This window comes from Terrapene carolina, unplaced genomic scaffold (genome assembly GCF_002925995.2).
Source record: "Terrapene carolina triunguis isolate 2854851 unplaced genomic scaffold, T_m_triunguis-2.0 Scaffold110, whole genome shotgun sequence".
Taxonomy (NCBI): domain Eukaryota; kingdom Metazoa; phylum Chordata; order Testudines; family Emydidae; genus Terrapene; species Terrapene triunguis.
In genome coordinates this window covers 1,571,659-1,597,182 of record NW_020664461.1, presented here as the reverse complement: position 1 = coordinate 1,597,182, position 25,524 = coordinate 1,571,659, and the positions used below count along the sequence as shown (strand labels likewise).

At 50.5% G+C, this 25,524-nt stretch overlaps 1 protein-coding gene across 1 annotated transcript in view; it reads left to right on the top strand.

The window, feature by feature from the left end:
• The first annotated feature begins 2,971 nt into the window (after positions 1-2,971).
• The window catches only part of LOC112102861 (vitamin D3 hydroxylase-associated protein-like), a 23,512-nt gene continuing 959 nt past the window's right edge, over positions 2,972-25,524 (top strand). The window contains exons 1-15 of the mRNA XM_026651921.1: positions 2,972-3,181; positions 4,383-4,496; positions 5,642-5,785; positions 6,618-6,751; positions 8,436-8,641; positions 9,470-9,511; positions 10,553-10,677; positions 11,178-11,303; positions 13,535-13,632; positions 14,798-14,897; positions 17,067-17,110; positions 19,361-19,400; positions 20,476-20,584; positions 21,321-21,466; positions 23,808-23,976. Coding sequence (XP_026507706.1) covers positions 2,972-3,181; positions 4,383-4,496; positions 5,642-5,785; positions 6,618-6,751; positions 8,436-8,641; positions 9,470-9,511; positions 10,553-10,677; positions 11,178-11,303; positions 13,535-13,632; positions 14,798-14,897; positions 17,067-17,110; positions 19,361-19,400; positions 20,476-20,584; positions 21,321-21,466; positions 23,808-23,976 — 1,807 coding nt within the window. The remainder of the gene's footprint in view (positions 3,182-4,382; positions 4,497-5,641; positions 5,786-6,617; positions 6,752-8,435; positions 8,642-9,469; positions 9,512-10,552; positions 10,678-11,177; positions 11,304-13,534; positions 13,633-14,797; positions 14,898-17,066; positions 17,111-19,360; positions 19,401-20,475; positions 20,585-21,320; positions 21,467-23,807; positions 23,977-25,524) is intronic.

The window sequence follows — 25,524 nt, the reverse complement described above, 5'->3', positions numbered from 1 at the left end:
CGGGGGGTGTTTCGGCGGCGCGGCGCTGGGGGGAGTGGGGGATTCGGCGGTGCGGCCCGGCACTCTGGGGGTTTGGGTGGCGCGGCGCGGTGCTCCGGGGGTTTGGCCGGCCCGGCGAGGCGGGGCACTTGGGGGTTTGGGCGGCCCGGCGAGGCGCTCGGAGGGGATGGGGGTTTGGGCGGCCCGGTGCGGCGCGCGGGGGGGGGGCGGGGGTTTGGGCGGCGCGGCGTTCTGGGGGTTTCGGCGGCGTGGCGTTCTGGGGGTTTCGGCGGCCCGGCGCGGCGCTCGGGAGGGTTTGGCAGGGCAGTGATCTTCTTTTTTGCCTGGGGCGGCAAAAAAGTTAGAGCCGGCCCTGCACAGAAGCTACAGTTTTATTTGTATTGCAGCTCTCTGGCCATATTAGAAATCAGAACAAAACAAATGTAAGGTGAGGGTTTTGTGCTTGACAATTTTGATAGCAACTATTTTAATCTTCAAATACTCGTTCACAATGGGTGTTAGTAGGCTAATAAGATGAAGACTACCTGTGGCTGTTAGAGGTTTAAAAGTAGAGCTAGTTGAAATTTTTCCGATGAAATAAAATTTATCGTGAAAATTGTCTGCTTTTGCCTGAAAATTCTAATATTTTGTCAAAAAAACGTATCTATTCTGGATGAAATTTCACCAAAACATCAATTTTTTAGTGGAAAATTTTGACAAAAATGAAAAATAATTAACTGTGTGTGTGGGGGGGGGAGAGACTATTTTCCATCCAGCTCAGTTTAAAATCCCTAGTTTTTTAAAGGTTGTCAAATTTTAAAGGGGGGAACACCCAAACTGTAAATTGAAGCTGTTGAAAGAGAGACAATAACACAACATTTTTGAGTAATGAGTTCCTACAATTCTGGCTAAGTCTGAACTTCCATTTTTTCCTCCCATTCCATTGGCTTTGTCTGTAATGGTTTAACACTGGATACACACCACTGTTAGCCAAATCAATAAGTTCAAAGTAGTGTTTTAAGCAGGACGTTGCCTTGTATATGGGCCTTGTCCATGGTGGATTTAGATCCTTGCTGGAATAAACTTGCTCCTGACGATAGACTGATGGCTTATTCTTAGCAATTTAAAGTTTTAAAACCAGCAGCCTTTCCTCATTAACACACCCCGCTCCTTTCATCCTGGCGCTGAATCACTGATCTCGCATGCGTCTGACGAAGAGGGTATTCACCCACGAAAGCTTATGCTCCAATACTTCCGTTAGTCTATAAGGTGCCACAGGACTCTTTGTCACTGATCTCACAGGGTACGTCTACACTGCAAAACCAAACCAAACCAAACCACGGCCGCGAGTCAGACCTCGGGCTTGTGTTACGGGGCTGAAAATAGCAGTGTTGGTGTTCCTGCTTGGCCTGGAGCCTGGCCTGTGAAACCCGGCGAGGCGGGTGGGTCTTGTAGCCCGGGCTCCCGCCTCAGTGGGAATACCTACACTGCTATTTTCAGCCCCGTAGTGCGAGCTGGAGTCAGTTGACTGGGCTCCGAGACTCACTTCCAGGGGGTTGTTATTTTTCCAGTGTAGACGTAGCCCGTGTCTCTCCACCCCAGCCAGTGCTGCTCCGTGTGCTGGATGTAAGTGGATAGATATGGTGCGAGCGGGTCCCCTGGCCGAGGGGCAGGAGGCTGGCAGCGGGAGGTTCCGCGGCCGAGGGGAATGGCAGTTGGAAGTGGGCAGTTGGCGGGAGGCTGAAGACAACGCCCAGAGCGGCGGGGTCCCCCTGCGCTGCGGACGAGGGGCCAGGCAGCGATGAGGGAGCAGAGAGATGAGCTTGGGAGGGACAGGGTCTGGGGAGCACGGGGTGGGAAATGAGCTGAAGAGAGAGAAGCAAGGCTTAGCCTGAGGCAAAATAGGGAGAGAGCCTGGAACGCCCCACAACAGAGAGGTCAATGTGCTGCTCCTGGCTCTGAGATGGGGGTACAGGGAGGGGGGATGGAGGGTGAAGGGAAGGAAGGAGGAAGGGGTTGGGTGTGTGGGGATGTGGAGAAGGAGGGGGGATGGGATGGGGTGAGGTGTGGGGGGCTGTGGGGAAGGAGAGGGGGTGGGGTAATGGGGTGCGGGGAAGGAAGGGGGATGGGTTGGGATGTGGGGGGCTGTGGGGAAGGAGGGGGATGGGATGTGAGGGAGTTTGGGGAAGGAGTGAAGATGGGGTGGAGGTGGGGTGTGGGGGGCTGTGGGGAATGGGGTGCAGGGAAGGATGAGGTGGGGGAAGGAAGGGGGATGGGGTGTGAGGGAGTTTGGGAAAGGAAGGGGTGGGGTGCAGTGTGGGGGGATGGGGTGCAGGGAAGGAGCAAGGGTGGGGGGGGGGATGTACGGGGGAGTGCGGGGAAGGAGCAAGAATGGGAAGGTGCAGGGTTTGAATCCCCACCTGCTTCGTCTTTGTCTGACATCGCTGGGAGTTAAACCACCAGGGGATTGGGCCCCTAGGGTCTGCCCCAGCAGGCCACATGAGCCAGCCTCATGCAATGGGCTGACCTTTGCTTTGCTGCTCAGCCTGGGGCCCACTTCTCCCACCAGTAGCTCCCGCCCGTGTCAATGGAGGCTGCTCAGATCCTGCAGCGACAGGAGACCAGGGTGTGGGGTGAGGGGAATGGATCCTACCGGCCGCGTGGCTGGACCTTGTAGAGCTCCTCCTGGCAGGAAGGGAGCGGGCACTAGGCCTTGCGAAACGTCCCCACTCCCACAGCCTGCAAACCAAGCATGCAGGCACGTCAATGCACTTGCTATAGCCGGGACCTAGACCCTCTGGGAAATCAGGGCCTTAAAACGAGACCCCTTGAGAAGCACCAACAACCAGCACTTCCATTTTCTGACCCTCCTTTAGCTCCAGCGGTAGTGGAGGCTGATCGTGGTTGGTATTCGAATGGCTCAGAAGTGGCCCCTCCTTACTTGCCCTGTCGATTTTAGGGCGCTCTAGCAGCCGGCGAGGCCCGTCTCACTATGATCCCCGAGAAGATGCGGCAGCTGCTGCCGGAGGTGGAGCTGGATCCCAGCGTTATCTCCGTCCTGCTCTGCAGCTCCACCGTGGCCTTCCTGGTGCTCAAGTGGATAGTGAAGAAGCTGGTGGAGCAGAGGATGCGGGAGGCAAGGAGGAACCGAGTGCGCGCCCTGGGACAGATGGAAGAAGCTGTCCAGCAGTTCAAACAAGAGGTGACGCGCCCGGGTATTCCTCTCGTCCTCAGAAAGGATCATGCACGCTCATCTCATTAACAGTCTCAAATAAATGTGTCATGGGTCCAGCTGCAAAAAGAACTCCCCTCAGAGCTGGGAGAATGAATGATCCCTGAAGTCTTGTGACTTCTGCCCGAAAGTTTCCTTTATAGTCTCTGTATACAGGGGTCTTAGCTGTCAACCTCACCCCACAGCACACAGACCTGTCTCCCAATGTGAGATCTGCTTTGTCCCTGATCATCCAGGACCCCAGGAGGGCTCCAAGCTTGTTAGCCCCACTCACGAAATAAGGAACCGCTCAGCTTAAGGGCAACAGGATCAGACCCTAAATTATTTGCAAGTCTCCTACATAACCCCAGACTGTTTAGCTGAGTTGCAACCTGGTATGTCAGAATCAGTGAACTCATTTGAACGTTGTCTGAGATACAGCCCCATCCTCTGTTTACGCAGTGACCTACCACGTGGTGAGGCCCTGAGTTAATTTTTTTGTCATATGTGTTGCATGAAATTCAGCTTTACCGTGCATCCTGCCGGTAGCAGATGGCACTGAATTTGATGTAATGCATTGTGTCATAGACCAGACTGCATGTCAAGTTAACAGTTCGGAGCTACGCTGAGGACTGCTATAAATAATGTAGCAGCAGGAGATCCTTAGGATTGAGTCCAGACCACATTCAGCATGGAGACTTGTAAATGATCGTCTATGTGTCATATACCCTATACTGCATTGATGTAAAAACTGATTTTGTTTGTGTTTTCAGCCAAATTTCCCTGGACAATGTTGGGGAGGGGGGGAAAAGCAGCTGTTTGCTCAGAAATTAGAACCGTTTGGCAGTGAAAACAGTAAATCTTGCAGATTATTATTATTATTTTTGGCTGGGGTGGAATTTGACCATCTTTGCAATGAAATGCAACTGTCTTGAATTCACAGGTCTTGAGATGTCGATGGGAATCATTCACCCAGGTCTTGCAAACCCAGAGACAAGATAGGGAGAAAAGATGACCCCGTAACTGTGGGGCAATTCTTTGCGAGAGCTGGTCAGAAAACAGGGGGAAATATTTATGGGGGAAAACAACTGATTGAAAGTTTTCACCTGATTTTTTTAATTATACACACAAGAGTTTCCAACCAGCTCTGTGCTCTACACAATAATTGCCATGTATCTACTACACCTTGCAGAACCCAGAGGTACAGGCCAGTCTCATCCTCTCTCTGCCGCTTGTTGAGCTGGTCAAGAAACTGAAGGAAGGTTCCCTGTCACCAGAGAGCGTCCTCTACACGTACATGGACAAGGTGAGGAAGTCATTCCTTCTTCAAGACAGCAAGGATGTGGTTAAAGCACTGGATTGGGACTCAGGTGATCTGGCTTCAATTGTGGACTCTGACACACACCTCCCTGTGTGACCTTGAGCAAGTGAATTAATCTGCCTTGATCTCAGCTAACCAACTGTAAAGTGGGGATTATAACGCTCCCTTTAACTTGCTATTTGTAAGCTCTTCCAGACAGGGACTGATGCATTATGTGTCTGAACAGCGCCTAGCACAATGGGTGGCCCTGATTTTGGTTGGGTCCTCCAGGCCAACTCTAACAGATACAGTAATAATAACTGGTGCTAGATTTAGGATAAACTGGGATGGTTTGCTTAAAATTTCTCTTTGAAGTAAGTTATCAGAGTTGCTTAGATCTAGGGCTGGCCCTCTGCACTAGGGCAAATTTCCCCCATAGAGTTGTTAGGAGTTTTTCCTGGAGCAATGCCACTTAGGGCTTTTCTGTCTACACACGAAAGTTGTTCCTGATTAGGTCCCTGGGTGGAAATGTTTATTGCGGAGAGATAATGTCTTGTTCTGTGGTGTATTGAAAACTGTGAAAATAGTGATCTATCACTTTAAGTTCTCAGGTTTTCCTCATCCTCCTTGCACACCAGGGGGCTCTGTAGGGAAGCATAAGACCTGCCTAGCACGCAGCAGCAGTCAGTCTGCAGCTAGCCAGCTAGAGTAAGGTGGGGTGAGTTGTGCCTTTTTATTTTAGGGAGCAGCCTGTTTTGTCTCTCTGGTTTTTTTTTTTTTTTTTTTTTGCATTCTTGTGTGTGTGTGTTATGGGTCTGAATTCTGAGAAGTAAAGTTGTGTTACATTGTAACCTTGCAGCAAAAGTATTTTATGTTTTTTTTTAATCTAACTCCTCTGTTTCTATGCCATGAAACACAATAAGGCATTCTTGTTTCAGAATAAGTGTGTCCACACATGGAGTTAATCAGGAATAGCTATTGCACTTTAACTTCACACCCTACCTTAATCGGAAACAACTTTCAAGTGTAGACCTGGGTACAAGGTTTTGCTTTTCTTCCTTAGTTATAAAGCATAAACTCAGATGCAGGGTGAATTAAAGGTCTAAAGAGGTGAATGGCCTTTTCTTTCCCTCCTCTGTTTCCTCGGCAAGGCCTTAGAAGTGAACCAGGACGTGAACTGTGTGACGGATTTTATTCAGGAGTGTGTGCACCTGCTCCAGGAAGTGAGGACACAAAAGGAGAAAGGCTTGTTGTATGGAGTTCCCGTCAGTATCAAGGATCCCATTGGATATGAGGTGCTTCTGTATTTCCTTTTTTTTAAAAGAAGCATGTAATGTTGAGATAAGGGAGTGCAATACGTTGGGGTTGGTAATAAAATACACGGACCACTGTATTGACAGGTATAAAGAGGAATTGATACCGTAAAAGTGCTAGTTGGTGTGTCTGTGCACCACTGCCCTCTGCTGGATAGAAGTGGAACTGTCCATATGTGTCAAAAGCTCTATACTGCGGACAGTGAACAGAGATTCTCCTTTAGTTCAACTGATAGGGGGCTGTGCTTTTGGAGCAGGGGGTCTGAGTTCTATCCCTATTGATGCCATGAAGTTCCAGGTGGCTGTGGATTCATTACAGTGTCATAAACTTAATTAAAAGTATTGGCTCAGCCCTGAAATATCGGTGAGCTTGATTATGGCTCTGCCATCAGAGTGTGAGTGCAATGAGGCTGCACTGAAACAGCATCATGGCCAGGTTGGCAGAAAGATCCCTGTGATCTACGGAGTCAGCTCCCTTGAGGGGTTTGGAGATATCAAGGGGGTGGCTTGCAGAGGGCTGCTGGGGCAAAAGGGGGTGTCAGACTGTAAGAAGGTGTCTCATGGCTGGGACTGAAGAGCATTCAGGATATGGGGGGGAAATCGCTCAGCAATATGACCCCCAGGAGAGAGAGGAGGGCCTTCAATGGAGCTGCCAGCCCTTGTATTATCATTAGTTGCCATGTACCAGAGGACACTGGGAGGCAGCTGCCTGTCCGTTTCCACCCCTCACGTTAGGGCTCAGAGGTTTCATCCGTGGTGACCATGGCGTCAGTCCCGTGTATCTAACATGCTCTATGTCTGCCCCCATTCCAAGGGTCACGTCTCCACCTGTGGCTTGGGACAGTACCTCGGCTACCCGGAGCAAGAGGACAGCGTCTTAGTGAAGGTGCTGAAGAAGCAGGGGGCCATTCCGTTTGTGAAAACCAACATCTCCCAGTGCTTGATCAAGTAATTGGCCGGTTCTCCTTGTGACAAGGATTGCTACTTTTCCGTACCCCCTGCCCCGGCGATCAGTGTGGGAGGGTGGAAAGACAGCCATTGACTTGGGTAGCCTTCAAATCTGGCCCTCAGTGCTTAGTGAGAGAGAGAAACACCAGAGGCCAGACTGTCATCGCCTTGCCTGTGTGACTAATCATGTTGGCTCAGATCCAAAGGTATTTAGGCACCTAACGTCAGTCGAAATCAATGGGAGTTAGGCGCCTAATAATCTCTGAGGACCTGGGCCATTAGCTTTACCGGGATTACTCCCAGCAGCAAGGCGGTCCCAACTGGACCGTGACGATTCAAGATCCAGTGGCAGTTAATGTAGCCCTTCTCTCTGTGCTCAGTGTAGGGTGCTCCCCACCCCACCAGAGAGGGCCTTCCCAGCGCTGCTGGGGACCCTGATGGAAAGGGGTGAGCGAGAGCCACGCAGCTCTGAGTCACTCTGTGCACTTGGGGCGGCTCAGGTCCTGCTCCCCCTTCTGCGTTTACCTCAGAAGTGCTCACACAGGGCAGCAGCAAGGGCGCCGGCAGCTCCCACTGGGAGGCAGTTTCCATGCCGTCCTCTTGCTTTTCCGTCAGCCGCAATAGTCCAGGCACCTATGCGGGAGAAATATGCCGAGTCTACTGCTCTCCAATAAATAAGGCCCTACCAATTTCACCGCCGTGATAAACGTGCCACGGACCGTGAAATAAGTCCTTCCCAATGAAATCCGATCTCCCCCGTGCTGCTGGGAGTGCCCCAGCTGGGGGCTCGTAGCTGCTAGTCCGGGTGAGCTGGGGTGGGACATGACTTGTCCTTCCCCTGCACTACTGCTCTCGGTGGGGAGATCAGACCCACCTCCAGAGACAGTGCAGAAGTGAGGGTGGTACACGCTCACTTCTGTGCTGCAGCAACCCCGGAGCTGGGCTCGGGGCGCCCCCAAATTGTCCAGAGCTCCTGGGCACAGTTAATCCACCACCGGCCAAGACTAGCAGCTAGGAGACCCTGGCTGCGGCACTCCCAGCAGCAAGGGGGAGATCAGACCCACCTTCACCTCCGGGAACCTCCTCCAGCTGCAGGAAGCTCCGGGGCTGCAAGAAATGAGGATGGCAATCCTGTGACCCTCTACAACAGCTTTGCAACCCCCCTTTTGGGTCGGTTACAACACTGTGACATTTCAGATGTAAACATCTGAAAACGTGAAATTGACTAATTTTTCAAATCCTATGGCAGCGAAATTGACCAGAATGGACCATGAATTTGGTAGGGCCCTACCAGTAAAGGACTCTATTGTAGGTGAATCAGGGGCATCATGGAGACCCAACCTTCTACCCCCCCCTCCTCCGCCCGCCGTTATTCTCCAGTTGTGAGCTGTGTTGTGCCTTATTCACCAGCAGCGAGCGGCCTATGCTTGTCCCCTTTATTGAGATCACTGTTGAAGCAGGAGTCAGCACATTTGGTCTTGGCTGATCTGCTGGGCTCTGTTGCCTGTTGGCTTCACTGGTCTTTTGAGTGGAGATTTGGGTGCCATAATAAGGTGAGGTGAGGTGTCCCGGTAAGGTGAAAGGTTAAGCAGGCCTCCGCGTCCTTCAGCACCGTGCAAGGGAATGTGATGTAGGGAACTCAGCTCACTTCCATTAACGGACTGCTGCTTTCCGTCTCACTCAGCTATGACTGCAGCAACTTGATCTTCGGCCAGACGGTGAATCCGCTGAACCACCAGAAAAGCCCCGGCGGCTCCTCCGGAGGGGAGGGGGCGCTGATCGCCGGAGGAGGGTCCGTCCTGGGCTTTGGGACAGATATAGGTGGGAGCATCCGCCTGCCGTCCAGCTTCTGCGGGCTGTGCGGGCTCAAGCCGACGGGCAACAGGCTGAGGTAGGTGCTGAGCCTGCCCAAGGGCTGCGTCGGTTTCTGCAGCACTGACAAAGGATTGATTGTTTGTTGATTTCTCCAGAGCCCCTCACAGGTAACAAGGAGCTTCCGTGGCACAGCATGTGCTGAGACCAAGTACCCACCACCCTGAATCGCTGCCACCGGGGGTGAAAACCCATTGCCCAAAGCCAGCCTGGTCCCCGGCCTTGTGAATCAAATCCAAGCCCACTGAAACCCCAGCCCCCTCTCTCTGAGTATCATCACAGATCTTGAAAGGCTGTGTCCAAATGCCATTGAAATCATTGGGAAGACTCCAAGTGATCTCAGTGAGCTTTGGATTGGGGCCTGCATGGACAGGTCTTGTTTTAAACTCCCTGGGGCTTAATTCCGCCCTGCAGGGTATGAGTAACTGCCAGTGGCTTCATTTGGGACTCAGATGTGTATCCTGCGGTGGAGAATAGGACCCTTGCAGATTAGGGGGAGGGGCTAGCGCTGAGCTCCTCCCCTTCCGTTCTCAGTGGTTACCTCATTGAGAGGGGCACCGTCTATTTCCAGATTGTGCAGAAAGGGGAATGGCCTTTCCTCATGAAAGGTGATCCAGTGAGCAGTGAAATCCATGGGAGCCTTTCCCTTGATTTCAGTAGGTGCTGGGTCAGCTGCAAGCTGATTCATCTCCCACCTGGGCGGGTTTCTCCCTTATCACTAAACCTGGCAGTTGATCTGTTGACCGATCTTAAATCTACTTCCCTTGCCTGTCCCCTCCGCCCCCTTCAAATGCCTCCTATTGTTATCCACAGTATTTATGTGTTTGTTTATTTCTATCTCCCACGGTCCTTCCGGAGTTAGCGGCCCTGTCAGTTACGTCCAAACAGGTGAGCCATTTCTTCAACAACCTTTTCGGTCTGAACCTCTGGCAACAGATATTAACCACGGTGAGGGTCTCGGAGAGGAACTAGACTGGGACACAGGTGTTTTGGGTTCCATCCCTGGGTGACTTTGGGCAGGACACTTCACCTCTCTGTGTCCCAGTTCCCCATCTGTAAAGTGGAGGTAATAACCCTTCCTTTGTCTCGTGCCTTCTTAGTCCCTGCCCCAAAGAGTTTGCAGTCTGTCTTGTACAAAGCCGAGCTCTGCCTGAGGCCTCTGGGTTCTACTGTAATACAAAGAAATACTAGTTATAGTGGAAACTGTCCTACCGCGATGGTGAGCCACTCAGGTGGATATGAAATCTGGGAAATGCTCATTTACATGCAAGTTTCAGCCAAAGGTGGGATATAGTGACTGGGAATCGGATCCACCAAAACTTCTGCTGTCCCCAGGAATAGCCTCTCTTCCCATCCATGTGCCTTAGCCCTTCAAGAAGGGCATTCTCTTCCCATACACTCTCTTTTCTGCCCCCTGACCCATGGATTTCTTGCTGTGTCCACTCTGGGACAGACTCAGTGGGTCAATTTCTCCAGTCCTCACTCAGGCAGACATGTTTTGTGACAGCCCCTTATTAGACCGAAGAAAGCCCTTTATTCATGCCGGGCTAACTACTGATAGCTCTGCCTTCTGGGACCTTGAACTTGGACCTTATCCACATTTGGGGTGGGGGGAAAAAGGAAGTGCTTTTGTGTGTGTGTGTGTGTGTGTGTGTGTGTGTGTAGTTCCATCAGAGATGGTATATGGGCAGAGTGCAGATGAGGAGGTCAAACTTAGAAATAAATGGAGTTTCTTATTCCATGAGCTACACAGTTCATTCTAGATCTTCAGAATAAAAGAGTTTATCTCTCTATTATCACAACTGTAGACAGATATGGAGACCGTTGTGTATGCTACAAGCATACCTGGCCTTGAGACATCTGGCTACCTTGGGTGAAGCACAAACATTTGGCTTAGTGGTTAGCTACATGTGTGTTCTTTTACTCCAGTTACAGGAATGGTTGGGCCAATGGCGAGGGACGTGGATAGCCTGGCTCTGTGCATGAGAGCGCTCCTGTGTGACGACATGTTCCGCCTGGACCCCACCGTGCCACCCCTGCCCTTCAACGAGGAGGTAGGTCACTGAACGTTAGATGGTCACACTGGTTAGGCTCCTTCTTTTGCTGAAATGTACATTGTGGTCTAAAAAGCCGTGATGATGTTGGCTTAGCTGGCCGACGTCTTCACATCCCACTACCTGGTATCCTTGGGGTCAGAGTGTGGGAGGACACCCTCTGGGGTCCCTCTGACATGGGGAGGCCCTGGAATGTGTGGGGCTTGAAGGAAGCTGTTGGCTAGAACCTCGGAGACAGAGCGAATAACAGAGCTGACCACCCATGATGGAATCACAGCCACAGGGCTTGTTGGGAGAGAGAGGCCATTGGGGACAGGGCTGGGGGCACAATCTTTGAGCTGGGAGATGGGAGGGAGCAGAATCAGGACCTCATAGGATTGGGCTGAGGGTGGAGGTTTGCCCATCATTAGTCCCAGCTGGGAAGAGTCTGGTTGATAGTTGTTTAATCCCATTATTCCCACAGTTCTAGAGACGTTAAGGGCAGATATGTCTCCTTTCAGGTGTACTCCGGTTCCACTCCCCTTCGGATTGGGTACTACGACACAGACGGCTATTTCCTGCTACCTCCTTGCATGAGACGGGCTGTGCATGAAACCAGGACGTTGCTGCAGGAGGCTGGACACATGGTACGTTCAGTGGCACCAACCTGTTTGTTCATAGCCAGCTTCATTCACATGCTCGATCTAACTACATGAATCAAAGCGATAAGGAGAAGCAATCTGACTGACTGCAAGGTAGAGGTTAATTAACCCTCTGAAGCCTACCAGGTCTCATGCCAGATAGCAACAGAGAACCATATATTTGTACCTAGTTATTACACTACCTTGAGTGTGACTGGGGTGAAACATATAATGATTAAAATGCCTTTCACAAATACAGGAGGATCAGCTAACGAGAAGATCTTGCAACTAGAGATAGATGGGAACTGGAATTTTTGTTCCATGGGAAATTCCAACATTTCAGAAAAATATTTTGTCCCGAATCAGAATGAAAAACCAAAATTTCAACATCTCCCATGAAACAAAACTCTTGAAAACTTTGCTTCAGCTCAACTGGTGTTTTGTTTAATTTTCAATTTCGGTTTCGTTTCCATTTTGATATTTTTTTTTTTTTTTAAATACACTTCAGCATTATTGAAATGCTTCATTTTGATATTTTTAAAAGCAAAATTTGGTTGAAATCAGCATGTTCCTGTGGAATTTCAGTTGCGATAAAACGGCCTTTTCCGATGGAAAAAGACATCTTCAGTCTGCTCTAAATGCTCTCCTTTCCATTCAGAGGTAGCACTCAGCCTGCCTCTTGCACATTAGTATTTAAGACTCTGTCTAGGTATTTCTACTGTACTCATATCTGTGTCTTGTAGTCTCTCTATCCCATGTAAATTATTCATCCAGTTTCAGACAACCAGATGAGTTGTTCTGGGGGACAGACAGACACTCTCGGTAATTCTTCTGTGTTAACTGGCTCCACTAAAGTCTGTAGTATCTTTTGCTCTTAATTTTAAAAACAAAAACAAACACCGTATTTATGTAGGACCTGTGGGCCAGGTGAAGTAAACTGGTGACCTCCGTGGAGCTACGCTGGTTTTATTTTCACCAGCAAAGGACCTGATCCTATGTGTTTTGGTGTTGCTTTTACCCTTTGGCAAAATGGTTTTAGTGGCTAAGAAACTGGGAGTGCAGATACTTTGGTTCTAGTCCTGACTCTCTGTGGACTTCCCATGTGACTTCGGGCAAATCACTTATGTTTTTTGGGCCTCGGCTGTAAAAAGAGGCTAATCATACCTTTAGAGGGTGCTTTTGGATCTTTTGTAGAAGATGCTGTACAGTATGACTGTATGGTATTATGTTTAGTAAGTCAATGTCAAAGGAAAAGGATAAATTGAATAAAAGAAAACAGGAAAAGCTTTCTCCCCTCTCCTCTCAACTTTCTTTTAAAATCTAAGTCAGGGATCGGCAACCTTTCAGACGTGGTGTGCCGAGTCTTCATTTATTCACTCTGATTTAAGGTTTCGCGTGCCAGTAATACATTTTAACGTTTTTAGAAGGTCTCTTTCTATAAGTCTATAATATAGAACTAAACTATTGTATGTAAAGTAAATAAGGTTTTTAAAATGTTTAAGAAGCTTCATTTAAAATTAAATTAAAATGCAGAGGCCCCCGGACCGGTGGCCAGGACCTGGGCAGTGTGAGTGCCACTGAAAATCAGCTCGCGTGCCGCCTTTGGCACGCATGCCATAGGTTGCCTACCCCGATCTAAGTATATTTACATTCATATTATGCAGGAACTCTTCAAAAAAAACCCCACTACCACTGATGAGCGTTATTACACTCCTTGGTATGTTCATGCCACTCAGTCTCCAGCAAATGAGCCTAGGCAGGAGTTAAATGATGATAATATTATGGGCTACTATGCAGCTTGCACGCTCAGAAGAGTCCCGGGTGCAGATGGGTGTTGAGCGAGAGTCCTGTTTATCCTGCAGATCTTGGCTATATGGAGGTAGGATGGTCTTGTGAAGAAAGCACTGCAGTGACACTCCGGAGATCTGGGTTTAATTCCTGGCTCTGCCAGGCAAATCACCTGATCTCTTCCTTCCCCGCATTAGTTTGTAGTAATGAGTGTAGTTTGATTGTAAGGGCAAGGGCTGCATTGCAACAGGATTGGGTTGCCTAAATCTCTTAGGACCTTTTAGATTGCAAGTCCTTTGGGGCAGGGACTGGCTCTTACCAAGTGTACGTACAGCGCCGAGCACAGCGGAGCGCCGATTTCAGGTAGGGCCTCTGGATTCTACCAGAATATAAGTAATCACAATGAAGTATTGTCCCCTGGTTTTTGAACCACCTCGTCTTTCACCCAGCTGATCCCGTTCATCCCCCCGCGGATCGACTACGTCATGAACGAGCTCTTCATGAAGGGTCTCTTTGCCGATGGCGGCGCTGCTTTACTTGAGAAATTGTAAGTGTGACCGAGGCCGGCCATTCGCAGAGGGGTGGGTGTAACTAGCGACAGCAGGCTGGGTCTCCACAATGAAGTGAAGGAGCTACAGGGACACAGGATCATTGCCTAGCAGTGCTGTGGGCCTGACTGCACTGTCTTCCGTGGAGTCGTGCCTGCTTACAGCCATGGTGAACTTGGACCGGGTCTGCTATGGAGGGGCTGTCCTGATAGGCCGCTGGAGCTAAGCCCCACCAATGAGGCAGTGCTTAATTTGTAATGATAGAGTTGCCAGGGCTCAAGCAAGTTTTTTACACTCGTAACTGATGCAGCAGGCCTGGAGGTGCCGGAGCTCTGAGCCGCCAGGCCCGGAGGTGCCGGAGCTCTGAGCCGCCAGGCCCGGAGGTGCCGGGGCTAGGAACTGCCAGGCCCGGAGGTGCCGGGGCTAGGAACTGCCAGGCCTGGAGGTGCCGGGGCTAGGAACTGCCAGGCCCGGAGGTGCCGGGGCTCTGAGCGGCCAGGCCCGGAGGTGGGGCTTGTGCTCAAACCGGAGTCAGATCCTGGGCTTAGTGTGCAGTGTAGACACACTCTTAGACTGCCAGTGGCAGAGGAAGGAAGCACTGAACTGGGAATACGGCCTTCAGCTGGGCTATTGGGGTTCAGCCACAGAGCATGGGGCCGAATCTCATTTCCCCTGCTGCTCGAGCCCCACCTCTTGTTCTGGGCACCAGCTGCCACTGGCCTGGTACCTCTAGGCCAGTTCCTGTTGGGCATACCCAGGCATTTATCCAGGCAAGGGGCTAGCCCATAAGCCAGCTTGTTCCACTGAGTGATGCCATGAAGAAGAGTAACATGATAACCCAGGCTAGGAGGCAGGCTTTTCCAGCCTCTTGCTTTATAACAGGGGAGAGGTTATTTCTTGCACCTTATGCAGTGGCTAGCGCACAGGACTGCAAATCAGCTGATCTGGTGACTGCCTCTTTGGGGGAGCGTGGCCTGGTCTCCAGGGGATCTCTGTCTTAGATTTATTTGTTTGCAAAGAACGTTGATCTCCTTGGCCGAAAGGGGCTAGCTGAGGTCCGTATTATGTAATGAATGTCAGACATCGTCTGGCTGGGAATCAGCACTGGGTAGGCCCAGCACAGCTGGCTCATCCTGACTACCTCCTTTCTGTCTCCCTTCCCAGTGAACTGGACACTGTGGATCCCAACTCCTGCTCCCAGATCAATTGCTACAGACTCCCCTTTCTCCTGAAGAAGATTCTGGCTTTCCTCACCAAACCGCTGGTAAGTTACATCTTCTTCCCTTCAGTGCCGGAGAGAGGGCACGTTTCACACTCACAGCTGGCTCGGGGGGGGACTTAGGCCCCGATCCTCAAAAGGGCTAGGCACCTAATTCTCATTGACATCAATGGGAGACAGGCATCTAAATTCCTTTGAGGTCTGGTTCTGCTCCCACTCCCACCAGCTCTCTACCAGTGCAACTCCACTGGCTTCAATGCAGTTACTCCTGATTTACACAGGGCGAGTGAAAAGCAAGCAGGCCCCCAGAATATAACCATCTCCTTCTGGGTAACACGTAGTGTATTGACACAGTTTGGGATAGTTGCTCGGGGAAAGGGTCAACATGGTAACCCGGCTTAGAGCCCAGCTTGTAACCTTACATCCCGAGTTAGCTCACTGCAGCGTTAGTCCTGAATATCAGTGTGAACCACGAACCATCACACCAGACACTGAGTGCAGGAGACGCCTAGGAACAAACTAATAACTCAAAAGTGTTGGTGAGCAAGTCAGCACATGGACACTAGGGAGAGACACGGGGGTGGATCCATGGGGCCTGGGAGTCCAGTGAACACTCCTTGGAAAATCTAAACAATGGGAGTGGTCCTCTCCCCATATAGGAATGTGCACAGCCTCCATAACCTTCAGATCTGAGTTCCCCACAACCCCCTGGGAGGCAGAGCAGGGATCCCCATTGTAGGTCAGCTGAGACAAGTGACTTGCCCAAGGACACACTAGAAGTCGGTGACAGAGCTGGGATTTGAACTTAGCTCTTCCAACATCCCAAGCCCCTGGGCTAGCCTTCCTCTCTTTGTGAGGCTCTTTAAACATTAATGTTGTTTTTCTGGTTGGTTTAAATACTCCGACGTTCAAATCTGCCCTTGGGCAGAGGTCTCGCACTAAGCTATCCCGGGGCTAAAGTGTGACTTATGTGAGTAATAGGGTTTGTGCTGGCCTTATGCACAGGGTGAATTTCACCCATCAGGCAGGATGTAAACTGCTTCCCATTCTCTTCCAAGCCACAGCCTTAAGGGAAGGGAGTCTCTCTAGTGGCTAGAGCAGGCACGTAGGAGTCAGGATTCCTGAGTATTATTCCCAGTTCTGCAGCTGATCACTGTGCCTCAGTTTCCCCATCAGCAAAGTGGGGATAACGATACATGCTGACATTGAGATCCTCAGCTGTAACACGCTGTGCAAGCACAGCGGAGTGTCAGTGTTAGTATTTTGATTTTGCAGAATTAAAAGTTTGGGAAAGATACATGGAGTTAGATCATTCATAATTAGGGCCCTATTAAATTCACGGCCATGAAAAATGCGTCACAGTACGTGAAATCTGGTCTCCCACCGTGAAATCTGGTCTTTTGTGTGCTTTTACCCTAGACTATACAGATTTCACGGGGGAGACCAGCCTTTCTCAAATTGGGGATCTTGACCCAAAAGGGAGTTGCAGGGGGGGTCACAAGGCTATTTTAGGGGAGTCATGGTATTGCCACCCTTACTTCTGCACTGATTTCAGAGCTGGGTGGCCAGAGAGCGGCAGCTGTTGGCCGGGTGCCCAGCTCTGAAGGCAGCGTCCTGCCAGCAGCAGCACAGAAGTAAGGGTGGCAATACCACACCATGTCATCCTTACTTCTGCACTGCTGCTGGTGGCGGTTCTGCCTTCAGAGCTGGGCTCCCGGCCAGCAGCCCCCGCTCTCCAGCTGCCCAGCTCTGAAGGCAGTGCCACCACCAGCAGCAGCACAGAAGTGAGGGTAGCAGAACCCCCCCTACAATAACCTTGCGATCCCCCCTTCCCCCCACAACTCCTTTTTGGGTCAGGACCCCTACAATTACAACACTGTGACATTTTAGATTTAAATAGCTGAAACCATGAAATTTATGATTTTTAAAATCCGATGGCCAGGAAATTGACCAAAATGGACTGTGAATTTGGTAGGGCCCTATTTATAATCTTCGGTTTTGTCACTAAAAGATCGTGCTGATGGTAAGTTTGTTAGTGGATCACTTGCAGTGTCTGTGCTTGCTTGACAAAATGTGCATCCTGGCGTGTGCCACATCAATGCCTCTGGAGCTGTTTGCGCATAACTCCTTCCTCTGAAAACCTTTCTCGACGATCTGACCTGATTCTGGCTTCCCAATGGTGATGCTCATTGACGTTTTTATGTTTCTTTTCAGTTCCCTCGATTCTCCAGTTATTTGAATGCACTGTGTGGAGTGTGGTAAGAGGCCGTTTTTTCAACTTTAATAACAGCATTCTGTTCAAGTAACTATAGAAAATGGTGATTTCACAGTACAGTTTATAGCCATGTAGAAGTGGAAAGATCTTTCCAGCATAAGTTCCCTGTTTCAGAATGACTTTGTTGTGCAGACATCTGATCGCATTGTTCCTGAGAAATCGACGTGAATTGTGACATATGTTCTTTCATAGAATCAACAGGGATGGATGAATGGATTGTAAATACTTTTTAACCAGTTGAGAAGTTGCTAGTGCCATCTCTCGGTACAATTGAAAGATTGCAAGTGATCCTTAGAGCAAACATAGAAATTGCTAATATCAGCTGCTGGGAAGAATAGTCCTGTAAACAATTATTGCTGATTTGCATAACATCACAGAAGGGCATGATGGGAGGCGGTATAAACAACTAATAGTTATTACTCTAGGATCTGTGTTAATTACGTCACGTCAAAGTTCCTATTGTGGCTTCATTCTGAATTGATGTGTTAATGTTAAAAGCAGCGGCCATAACACACAACGCAGTCTAGAAAAGATGGGGGTTGAATGGAAGAGAAACTGAGGCAAGGTTGGGTGGGGGGCGGAATTCAACGGAGAGAAAAAAAATTAAATTCTCAAAGCAAAATATAGGGACATTTCTGATTTGAGGCGTGTTTTCTAATTAAAAACCAAGGAATCCACGGGGTAGAAGAGTGTAAAGAAAATGGACCAAATCTTATCCCCGTGTCGCTCTCCCATTGGTGAATACGGCCACACCGGTTCCTTGTACGGTGTGTGTGTTATCAAGTGCATGGCAGACAGAAGGACAGCTCTGTTGTGTAAATAGGCACACCTCTCTTGACGTCAGTGCAGCCAGGCAGGCACCAGCTCAGGATCTGGCCCAGAATGTCTACTCCAGTGAGGGGAAAACATGGAAACACCCCCCGCCATGACGTCTGGGTGAAAGAGTCTGATAAGGGTTGAAGCTTTCTGTGGCCTAGAAAGACCCTGGCTGAGAATCGGTGAGCAGCGGCTGTGTTCACCTGATCCGTCTCAATGACACTTTCAGCTCAACAAAGCATTTGCGCACAGGCTTATGTCAATGAGACCGAGGCCTGGTCTATGCTACAGAGTTAGGTTGGCCTAAAATGCTGCTCCCACCGATGTAACGTGCCCACTACACCGACTGAATAGCTCCACCTCCGCGAGAAGCGTAGTGCTTAGGTCGATGCAGTGAGGTCGACCCGGCGTCAGTGTAGACGCTGCGTTGCTTACATCGACTGGTGCTGCCTTTCAGAAGCCGTCCCACAATGCCCCACACCGACAGTGAAATCGGTGCAAGTGCAACTCCTGGTGAAAATGCGCGCCGCCGACGCAAGAAGCAGAGTGTGGACGTGCAAAAGCAATTCAGTGACTGCGGTGGCTGTACATCAACGTAACTTAGGCTATGTCGCCACTAGCACTTTTGTCAGTCACGGGTGTGATAAAAACCAATCCCCTGACTGACAGAAGTTTCACCGACAGAAGCACCAGTGTCTCTAGTGTAGACATAGCCTTAGGTAGACTTAATTGTGTAGTGTGGACTTGCCCTGAAGCACATGCTTGAAGTTCAATGTGCATAGGTGCTTTGCCAGATAGAGATCCTAGACTCAGGGTCTGAGTTGAAGAGCAAAATATGTAAGCAGATCCCCATGCATGTAGACTCCTGCTCCTATATGGATCCCTTCTGCTTTCACTGCCGCTCTGGGCAGGCTATGAGCTCCTTGCAGGATCGGGGCCCTGGTGGTGATGAGTGATGATTTTAAAATTGTAGCCCTGCAATGTCGATGTGCTACTGAGTTTCCTGGAAATTAAAGGACCCAATAGATTTCCGCAGGAGCTACACAGTTCTGATCCAGAGCCACATTTTTTTATCCCCTTCAAATTTCAGGGCTATCTGAATCAAGGGTTTTGGTTCAGGCCATTGCAGAAACAGGGGCCAGCTATGAAATTTGGACCCCAGTTATTCTCCTGGGCCCATTCCAAATTCCCACATATTTGAAGTGTGTTTTGTGTTAAAAGAGAGTTATGTTGCCTGGCGTATCTAGAGGGGGGTGTCAGTGTGTTAGAAACCAGATGGCGACTGCATTGTGCTGTATCGATATTTCATCCATTCACACACCACCCATATGGAGACACTGTGTCCGAATCTGGTAGTGAACCAGTCACCTGCCCGCTCAATAATCTCTGTCATTTTCTTCTGTCCGGCTAATTTTAGGTCGCCGAAAGAATTCTCGGAGCTGCATGCTGCATTGATGGTAATGTGACTTTTTCAATACCAAAGATAAAAAGCCACTGTTAACCAGACGTATTCCTGAGGAAATGAACTATTGCCCCAGTCTCATAGCGGCCATTTAGTTCACAAACACAATCAGTTGCACTGTCATCAGCTGATACAACCTTTAAACCTCCTGGTCCCAAAATCCCGTAAGCTCTTCACCCTACCATGCAACAGCACCCACTGGGAGACATGCAAACTCAGCTCTTCCGGATTGGACATCTAGGTTTCTGCTAGCATCTTCCATACCACCAAAGATTTGGCATGCAGTCCCAGCACCGTGGAACATTAGCAGGAAATTACCAGCCATTTATATTGGAGAGGGAATTTTCTGTGAATATTGTAACTGTTTACCATGCCTAGCCTAGTGGTAGCTGAATATTTGTGCTGTGCTCATGCTATGTGTTTACTGTCCACAAATATTCTAGTAAACAAGCTATTCTAGTGCACGTGCAGGTCAAAAGTAAATGTTATGCACAAATAGTCAGTGACCGTGAATCTCGAATTGCAGAACTAGAACCAGCCACAAAGCAAACTTTGCAGCTCAGAGAACTGTCCCCTCAAATATGCAATTTGAAATTTGTGCTGCTGGTAGTTAGGCCCTGCACACAAGTCATCTAATCTAGGAACAGAAATCATCACAGGTGACCGATCAACCTGACAGGTCTTTGATCAACTGATCAAAGGAGGGAATTCAAACATTCCCAATAAGCTATTTGCAAAGAATCTGCAGACTTATGCATTGGAGAAATTGGTAAATACGTGTGGCATAAGGAATATAAAAGAGAATTTTCCAGACTGTTTGCAGAGGGTGAAACTCATACCATGCCATGCAGAGGAGCCAGCACAAACCTCATTGACTAAGGGTTTCATAGGAGTTGTTCTGACCCTCCATACAGGGGTCAATTCCACCCATTATTTTCTCCAAATAACTCACCCAGATCACCTCGTGGGGCCTTAATATTTATAAAGCACAATCAGATCCACAGAGGAAAAGCCAAGTGTTATAATTCCATCCTACAAATTGGGGAAATCCTGGTGCTGCCTTGTTCTAGATATACCGACGGGAATTCCTCTCCAGATGGAGAAACCTGGATCTGGATGTCATCCTGTGTCCTGTGTTAGGCCCTGCCTTCACCCTGGGGTATCCTGGGAGACTCATTGGTAAGTTGCAGTGCTAGAAGGAACTGGCCTAAGGCATCCTGCAAAAATTGAACCAAACTGAACCTCTTTGGTGGGTCAGGAACCTTGGATTAACTCGTTCTCCCCTCTCCCCAGTTTTTGCCTGCATCTGAAAACTGTTCAAGCCATTAAATCTGAGTCTGGTTGGGTGTCTTCAGATCCAGGCCATTGTATAAAGAGAGAGGCTGTTTAGATCCCCAAATTGGGGAGAAATGGGTTCTGTGTTTGACGTGAATCAATTCTGATTTCTCTCACTGATTTTGCAGTCAGGATCCTAGACCACTGGTTAGGTTCTTCCTCCCAGGGAACTCCAGATTTTATATTGTAATAGGATGGATGGTTGCTGTCAGGAAGTTCCAGGGGGCTGACAGCCATGCAGTCCCTGTTGGCTACAGATTTGATATACTGATATCAGAAGTAAGATTTGAACTCCCCAGAATGCTAGATGCTCAAGGTGCCGCTGTTAAATTAGCTAGTGTAGATGTGTGTCACTGCCTTGTCCTGGAGGCAGTGAGAATTGGGTACTTGTGTAACATAGGCCCTGCACTGCTAACAGCTGAGAGTGATCCTCCTTTGGCTCAAGTGGCAGGTGTCTCTGCTTTTGGAGCAGGAGGAGCTGAGTTCTAGCCCTGCTGCTGCCAGGATAATCCTAGTGTGCAGTCACAGAGTCCTATATGGCCCCGGATTTATTACCATATTCTGTGCATCACATTTCCAGCTGCTGTTTCCTCTACCATGTTGTACAACGTCTTAAACTTCCCCGCGGGGGTTGTGCCGGTCACCACCGTTACGGAGGCTGATGAGGAAAATCTGAAGCATTACACAGGGCACTACGGTGACCCCTGGGATAGGAGACTGAGGCAGGTCAGTGATGAATCCCCATTGTTTTCTGGCATAGGCAGGTTAGGGTTTGGGGCAGCACGGCCTTCTTTCGACAGAGCTTGCTATATCTCATCCTAGCAAACTGTCCAGGCCAGATGCAGATTTCACAGGTGAATGATTCCCTAGATCCATAGAGTCTACATGTTTCAGAGCAAGGGTGACTGTCCACCCTGGCGTGTATATAACAATCTATTATAACGACCAGGCTAGTGTGTATTTGTGCACCATTGCCCTCTACTGAATGGAATCAGAACTGCTCCATGGTGTGTCATTGGCTCTATATTGTTCATGGCGATTTTCCTTTAGCTCAAGCCGCAGGGAGCTATGTTTCTGGAGTAGGAAGATCGGAGTCCTGGCCTTGAGGTTGCGATGGAGTTCCGAGCGGCCACGGCGTACAGTATAGTGACAGCCGGGGGATGTCTTAGGTGGCCATAGATGGTTCTAATATCCACAGACATGGATGCTGTCATACCGATCCCAACGAAGGGGCTTGTAGCAAGGCCCTGACTCACCGGCACGGTGCCTCCTGCTGGGCATCTGGGAATTAGCTCTCTCAGCCCTGGAGTGCCCTCCTATGGGCCGGTGTCTCACCCTCTGTTACATACCCCTCTCCAGTCCCTTTATCTCCACCGCGTATAGGCCCCACGTCCCTCCCGGACCACGGTGCCTCTTACCTTGGGGTGCTGCCCCTCACCCAGGGAACCCCACTCCCCTGAGCCCACCTTGCCTCAGTGGCCCACTGCTAGTCCTCATCTAGCCCCTTTACTCAGGGGCAAACGGCAGTCTGCAATGGCCACTCATCACTGGCTAGGGGGCTGGACCTGCTGCCTTTCCCTGCAGCCACAGTACTTCCTTAGGCCTCCCTGTCAGGCCTCAGCCTGGGAGGTCACCAGGCCTGAGCTCCCCAGCGCAGCCTGCCCTTTCTCCAGCACTACTCTGTTGAAGATACCCTGTGCTCCTAGGCAGCCCTGTCCTTCCCACCCCAAGGCTGGAGTGAGACTTCCCGCCTCCTAGCTCACAGGCCTTTTTATACCAGCCCTACCGGGCCCAGATTGGCTGCTACCTGCCTTCGCCTGATTGGTTCCTCGGGGCAGCCCTTTCCCAGAGCTGGTATTAACCCCTTTCTCTCCGGAGCGGGGTGCTTGCCCCGCTATAGGGCTACTGAAAGATCACAGGGTGGTTGCTTTCTAGTTTATTGTCCCCTTGCGGGTTGGGGGTGTTGTACAGTAGACTTTGTCTCTCTCTTTGGTAGATAGGGCCCAATTCTGCTCTGCAGAGCAGAGAGGCTACCCACTAGATCCACTGCTACAGGGTCCCTGCTGGGCCAGGGAAAATTTCCCCGGGGTGGGCCAGGCCACTGTATCCTGGAGAGCACTCTAGTGGATGACCACCTGTGCACAGCCAGGCCCACTAGCTCATGGCTAGCTTTGCAGCTGCTGGCAAAATAACCTGCCACCCAACTCCCCTGGGGAACGTGGGTCATGGCCTAACGTATTGCCAGCCGCACTCTTGGCCACAGCGCAGTCAGCGGGTGTGATGGCAACGCGTGTAGCTATACCCAAGGGAGCTTTCCTTGAGCTAGCTCAGGCCCGGGAGCAGTGAAGCCATGGCAACGGATGCTCCAGCGTGGGATGTACAAGCCGGCCCAGAACCCTGGATAATTACTCGTGTACGCTGCTGCGGCTTCACTGCTCCTGAGCTAGCCAGATTAAAGCTGGCGGGGGTATGTCTGCAGGGGTTACCCTTAGTCCAATCTTGGGTCCTGTGGAAGGATCCTTCCCTTCTTCTTTCATGAAGAGGAGGCTCTATAGCAGGGGTGGCCAACCTGAGCCTGGGAAGGAGCCAGAATTTACCCAATGTGCATTGCCAAAGAGCCACAGTAATACGTCAGCAGGCCCCCATCAGCTCCCCACCCCCGCTCCCAGCACCTCCCACCCACCGGCAGCCCGGCCGATCAGCGCCTTCCCCTCCCTCCCGATCAACTGTTTCGTGGCGTGCAGGAGGCTCTGGGAGGGAGGGGGGAGGAGCAAGGGCATGGCAGGCTGAGGGGAGGGGGCGGGAAGGGGTGGAGTGGGGGCAGAGCCTGTGGCAGAGCCAGGGGTTGAGCAGTGAGCACCCCCCGGCACATTGTAAAGTTGGTGCCTGTAGCTCCAGCCCTGGAGTCGGTGCCTATACAAGGAGCCGCATATTAACTTCTGAAGAGCCGCATGTGGCTCTGGAGCCGCAGGTTGGCCACCCCTGCTCTATAGGTCCTGCTCCCCACAGCAGCACAGGTCCTTTGAGTTTCCCTAATAATATTCCACGGCTTTTCTCTCCTTTGCAGGCTGTGGAAGGAGCCGTGGGGCTGCCCGTGGCGGTGCAATGCGTGGCTCTGCCATGGCAGGAGGAGCTGTGCCTTCGGTTCATGAAGGAGGTGGAGAGACTGGCCCAGGGGCAGAAAAAGCAAACTGAGGATAACTTACAGCGTGGAGGATCCCGGGCTGATGTGGCAAGTGATCTGCAGAATTATGTGCATACAAAGGGGCAAAGTGATGTGCAAGCGCAAGCATCCCGCATGACCGTGCAAACAAACATACTAATGGATGTGCAAAGAACACTAGCTCAAACTGATCTGGTCACTGACGTGCAGACGGATGTTCAAAAAACAGGATCTCAAACTGATTTGTTAGCTGATGTTCAACTGCACGTGCACCCACAGTCCTCTGGCCCTGACGTGCAACCGGACGTGCAAACACAACTAACCCAACCTGACACTGAAACACAGCCATGCCCACCTGAGACGCAAACACAGACTTCCCAACCTGAGGTGCAAACACAACTAACCCAACCTGACGTGCAACCTGAGGTGCAAACACAACTAACCCAACCTGACGTGCAACCTGACGTGGAAACACAACTAACCCAACCTGACGTGCAACCTGATGTGCAAACACAACTAACCCAGCCTGACGTGCAACCTGACGTGCAAACTCAACCAACCCAACCTGATGTGCAAACACAGCCTTCCCAATCTGATGTGCAAACCCAACCAACCCAACCTGACATTGAAACACAACCACCCCACCCTGACGTGCAACCTGATGTGCCAACTGCCTAAGGAACGAGGAGCGCTCTGCCCCCCATTAAAATTCAGCCAGCTCTGGCTCTGGCCGTTGTTTAGCATCACCAACGCACTTTTATTGGGGACCAGAAGTGAAGAACACCACGTGCAGCTGAAAGGAGAATTTGGATCGGCTGATGTAATTACCCACATCTCTGTGAAAAGTGACAGTTTGGTCATGAGAACTACATTTGAACTCCCAAAGTTGGCACCTCCCCCGTAGCACAGCGCCCCCGAGCACAGAACTGGGGCATTTGTTCAACATGGAATCCACAAAGAGAGAAACCGAATAAAACCCGATTTGCAAGTCCTAGAGCCCCTGGGGTTTGTGAACCTGGGGAGGTGGAGGGATTGAATGGCTTCTCTTAATGGCAAATGGCCAAACCTCTCACAACGATCCTCCTCTTCACGGAAGCTTGCAGCACTCAGTGCTTTTAGCGCTCTTAGGAATGGGGCAAGTGAGTCTCTTAAAAAAAGTCAGGCACTGATCACGTTTCTTCTGCCTGGAGGGGTGGGGGTGGGGAGGTTAGTGCTCAGGTGCTAGAGTCCAAGAGCCTCCATGCAAACAGATGGGGAGCAAAAAAAAGCCCCCCCTCCCCCCACACACACACCAAGCCCAGCTTTCACTTGTGTGACCCATGGCAGCCTTTGAATTCAGGGCTCCAGAGGTGAACAGCTGACGGCCAAACCACTTTTCTAACCATTCTGGAGGAAACAAATAGGATAGAAATTGACTCAAAACACGGTGACCAGCTGAGCTCCCAATAGCTTTTCAGACATTAAAAGCCTAATGTGCGGTGCTTCGTTTGTGTCGGAGCTCGCCAGGGCTGAGCCCGAGCACCTCTGGGCCTGGCAGTTCCTATCCCCAGCACCTCTGGGCCAGGCAGCTGAGCGCCCCGGCACCTCTGGGCTTGGCAGTTCCTATCCCCGGCACCTCTGG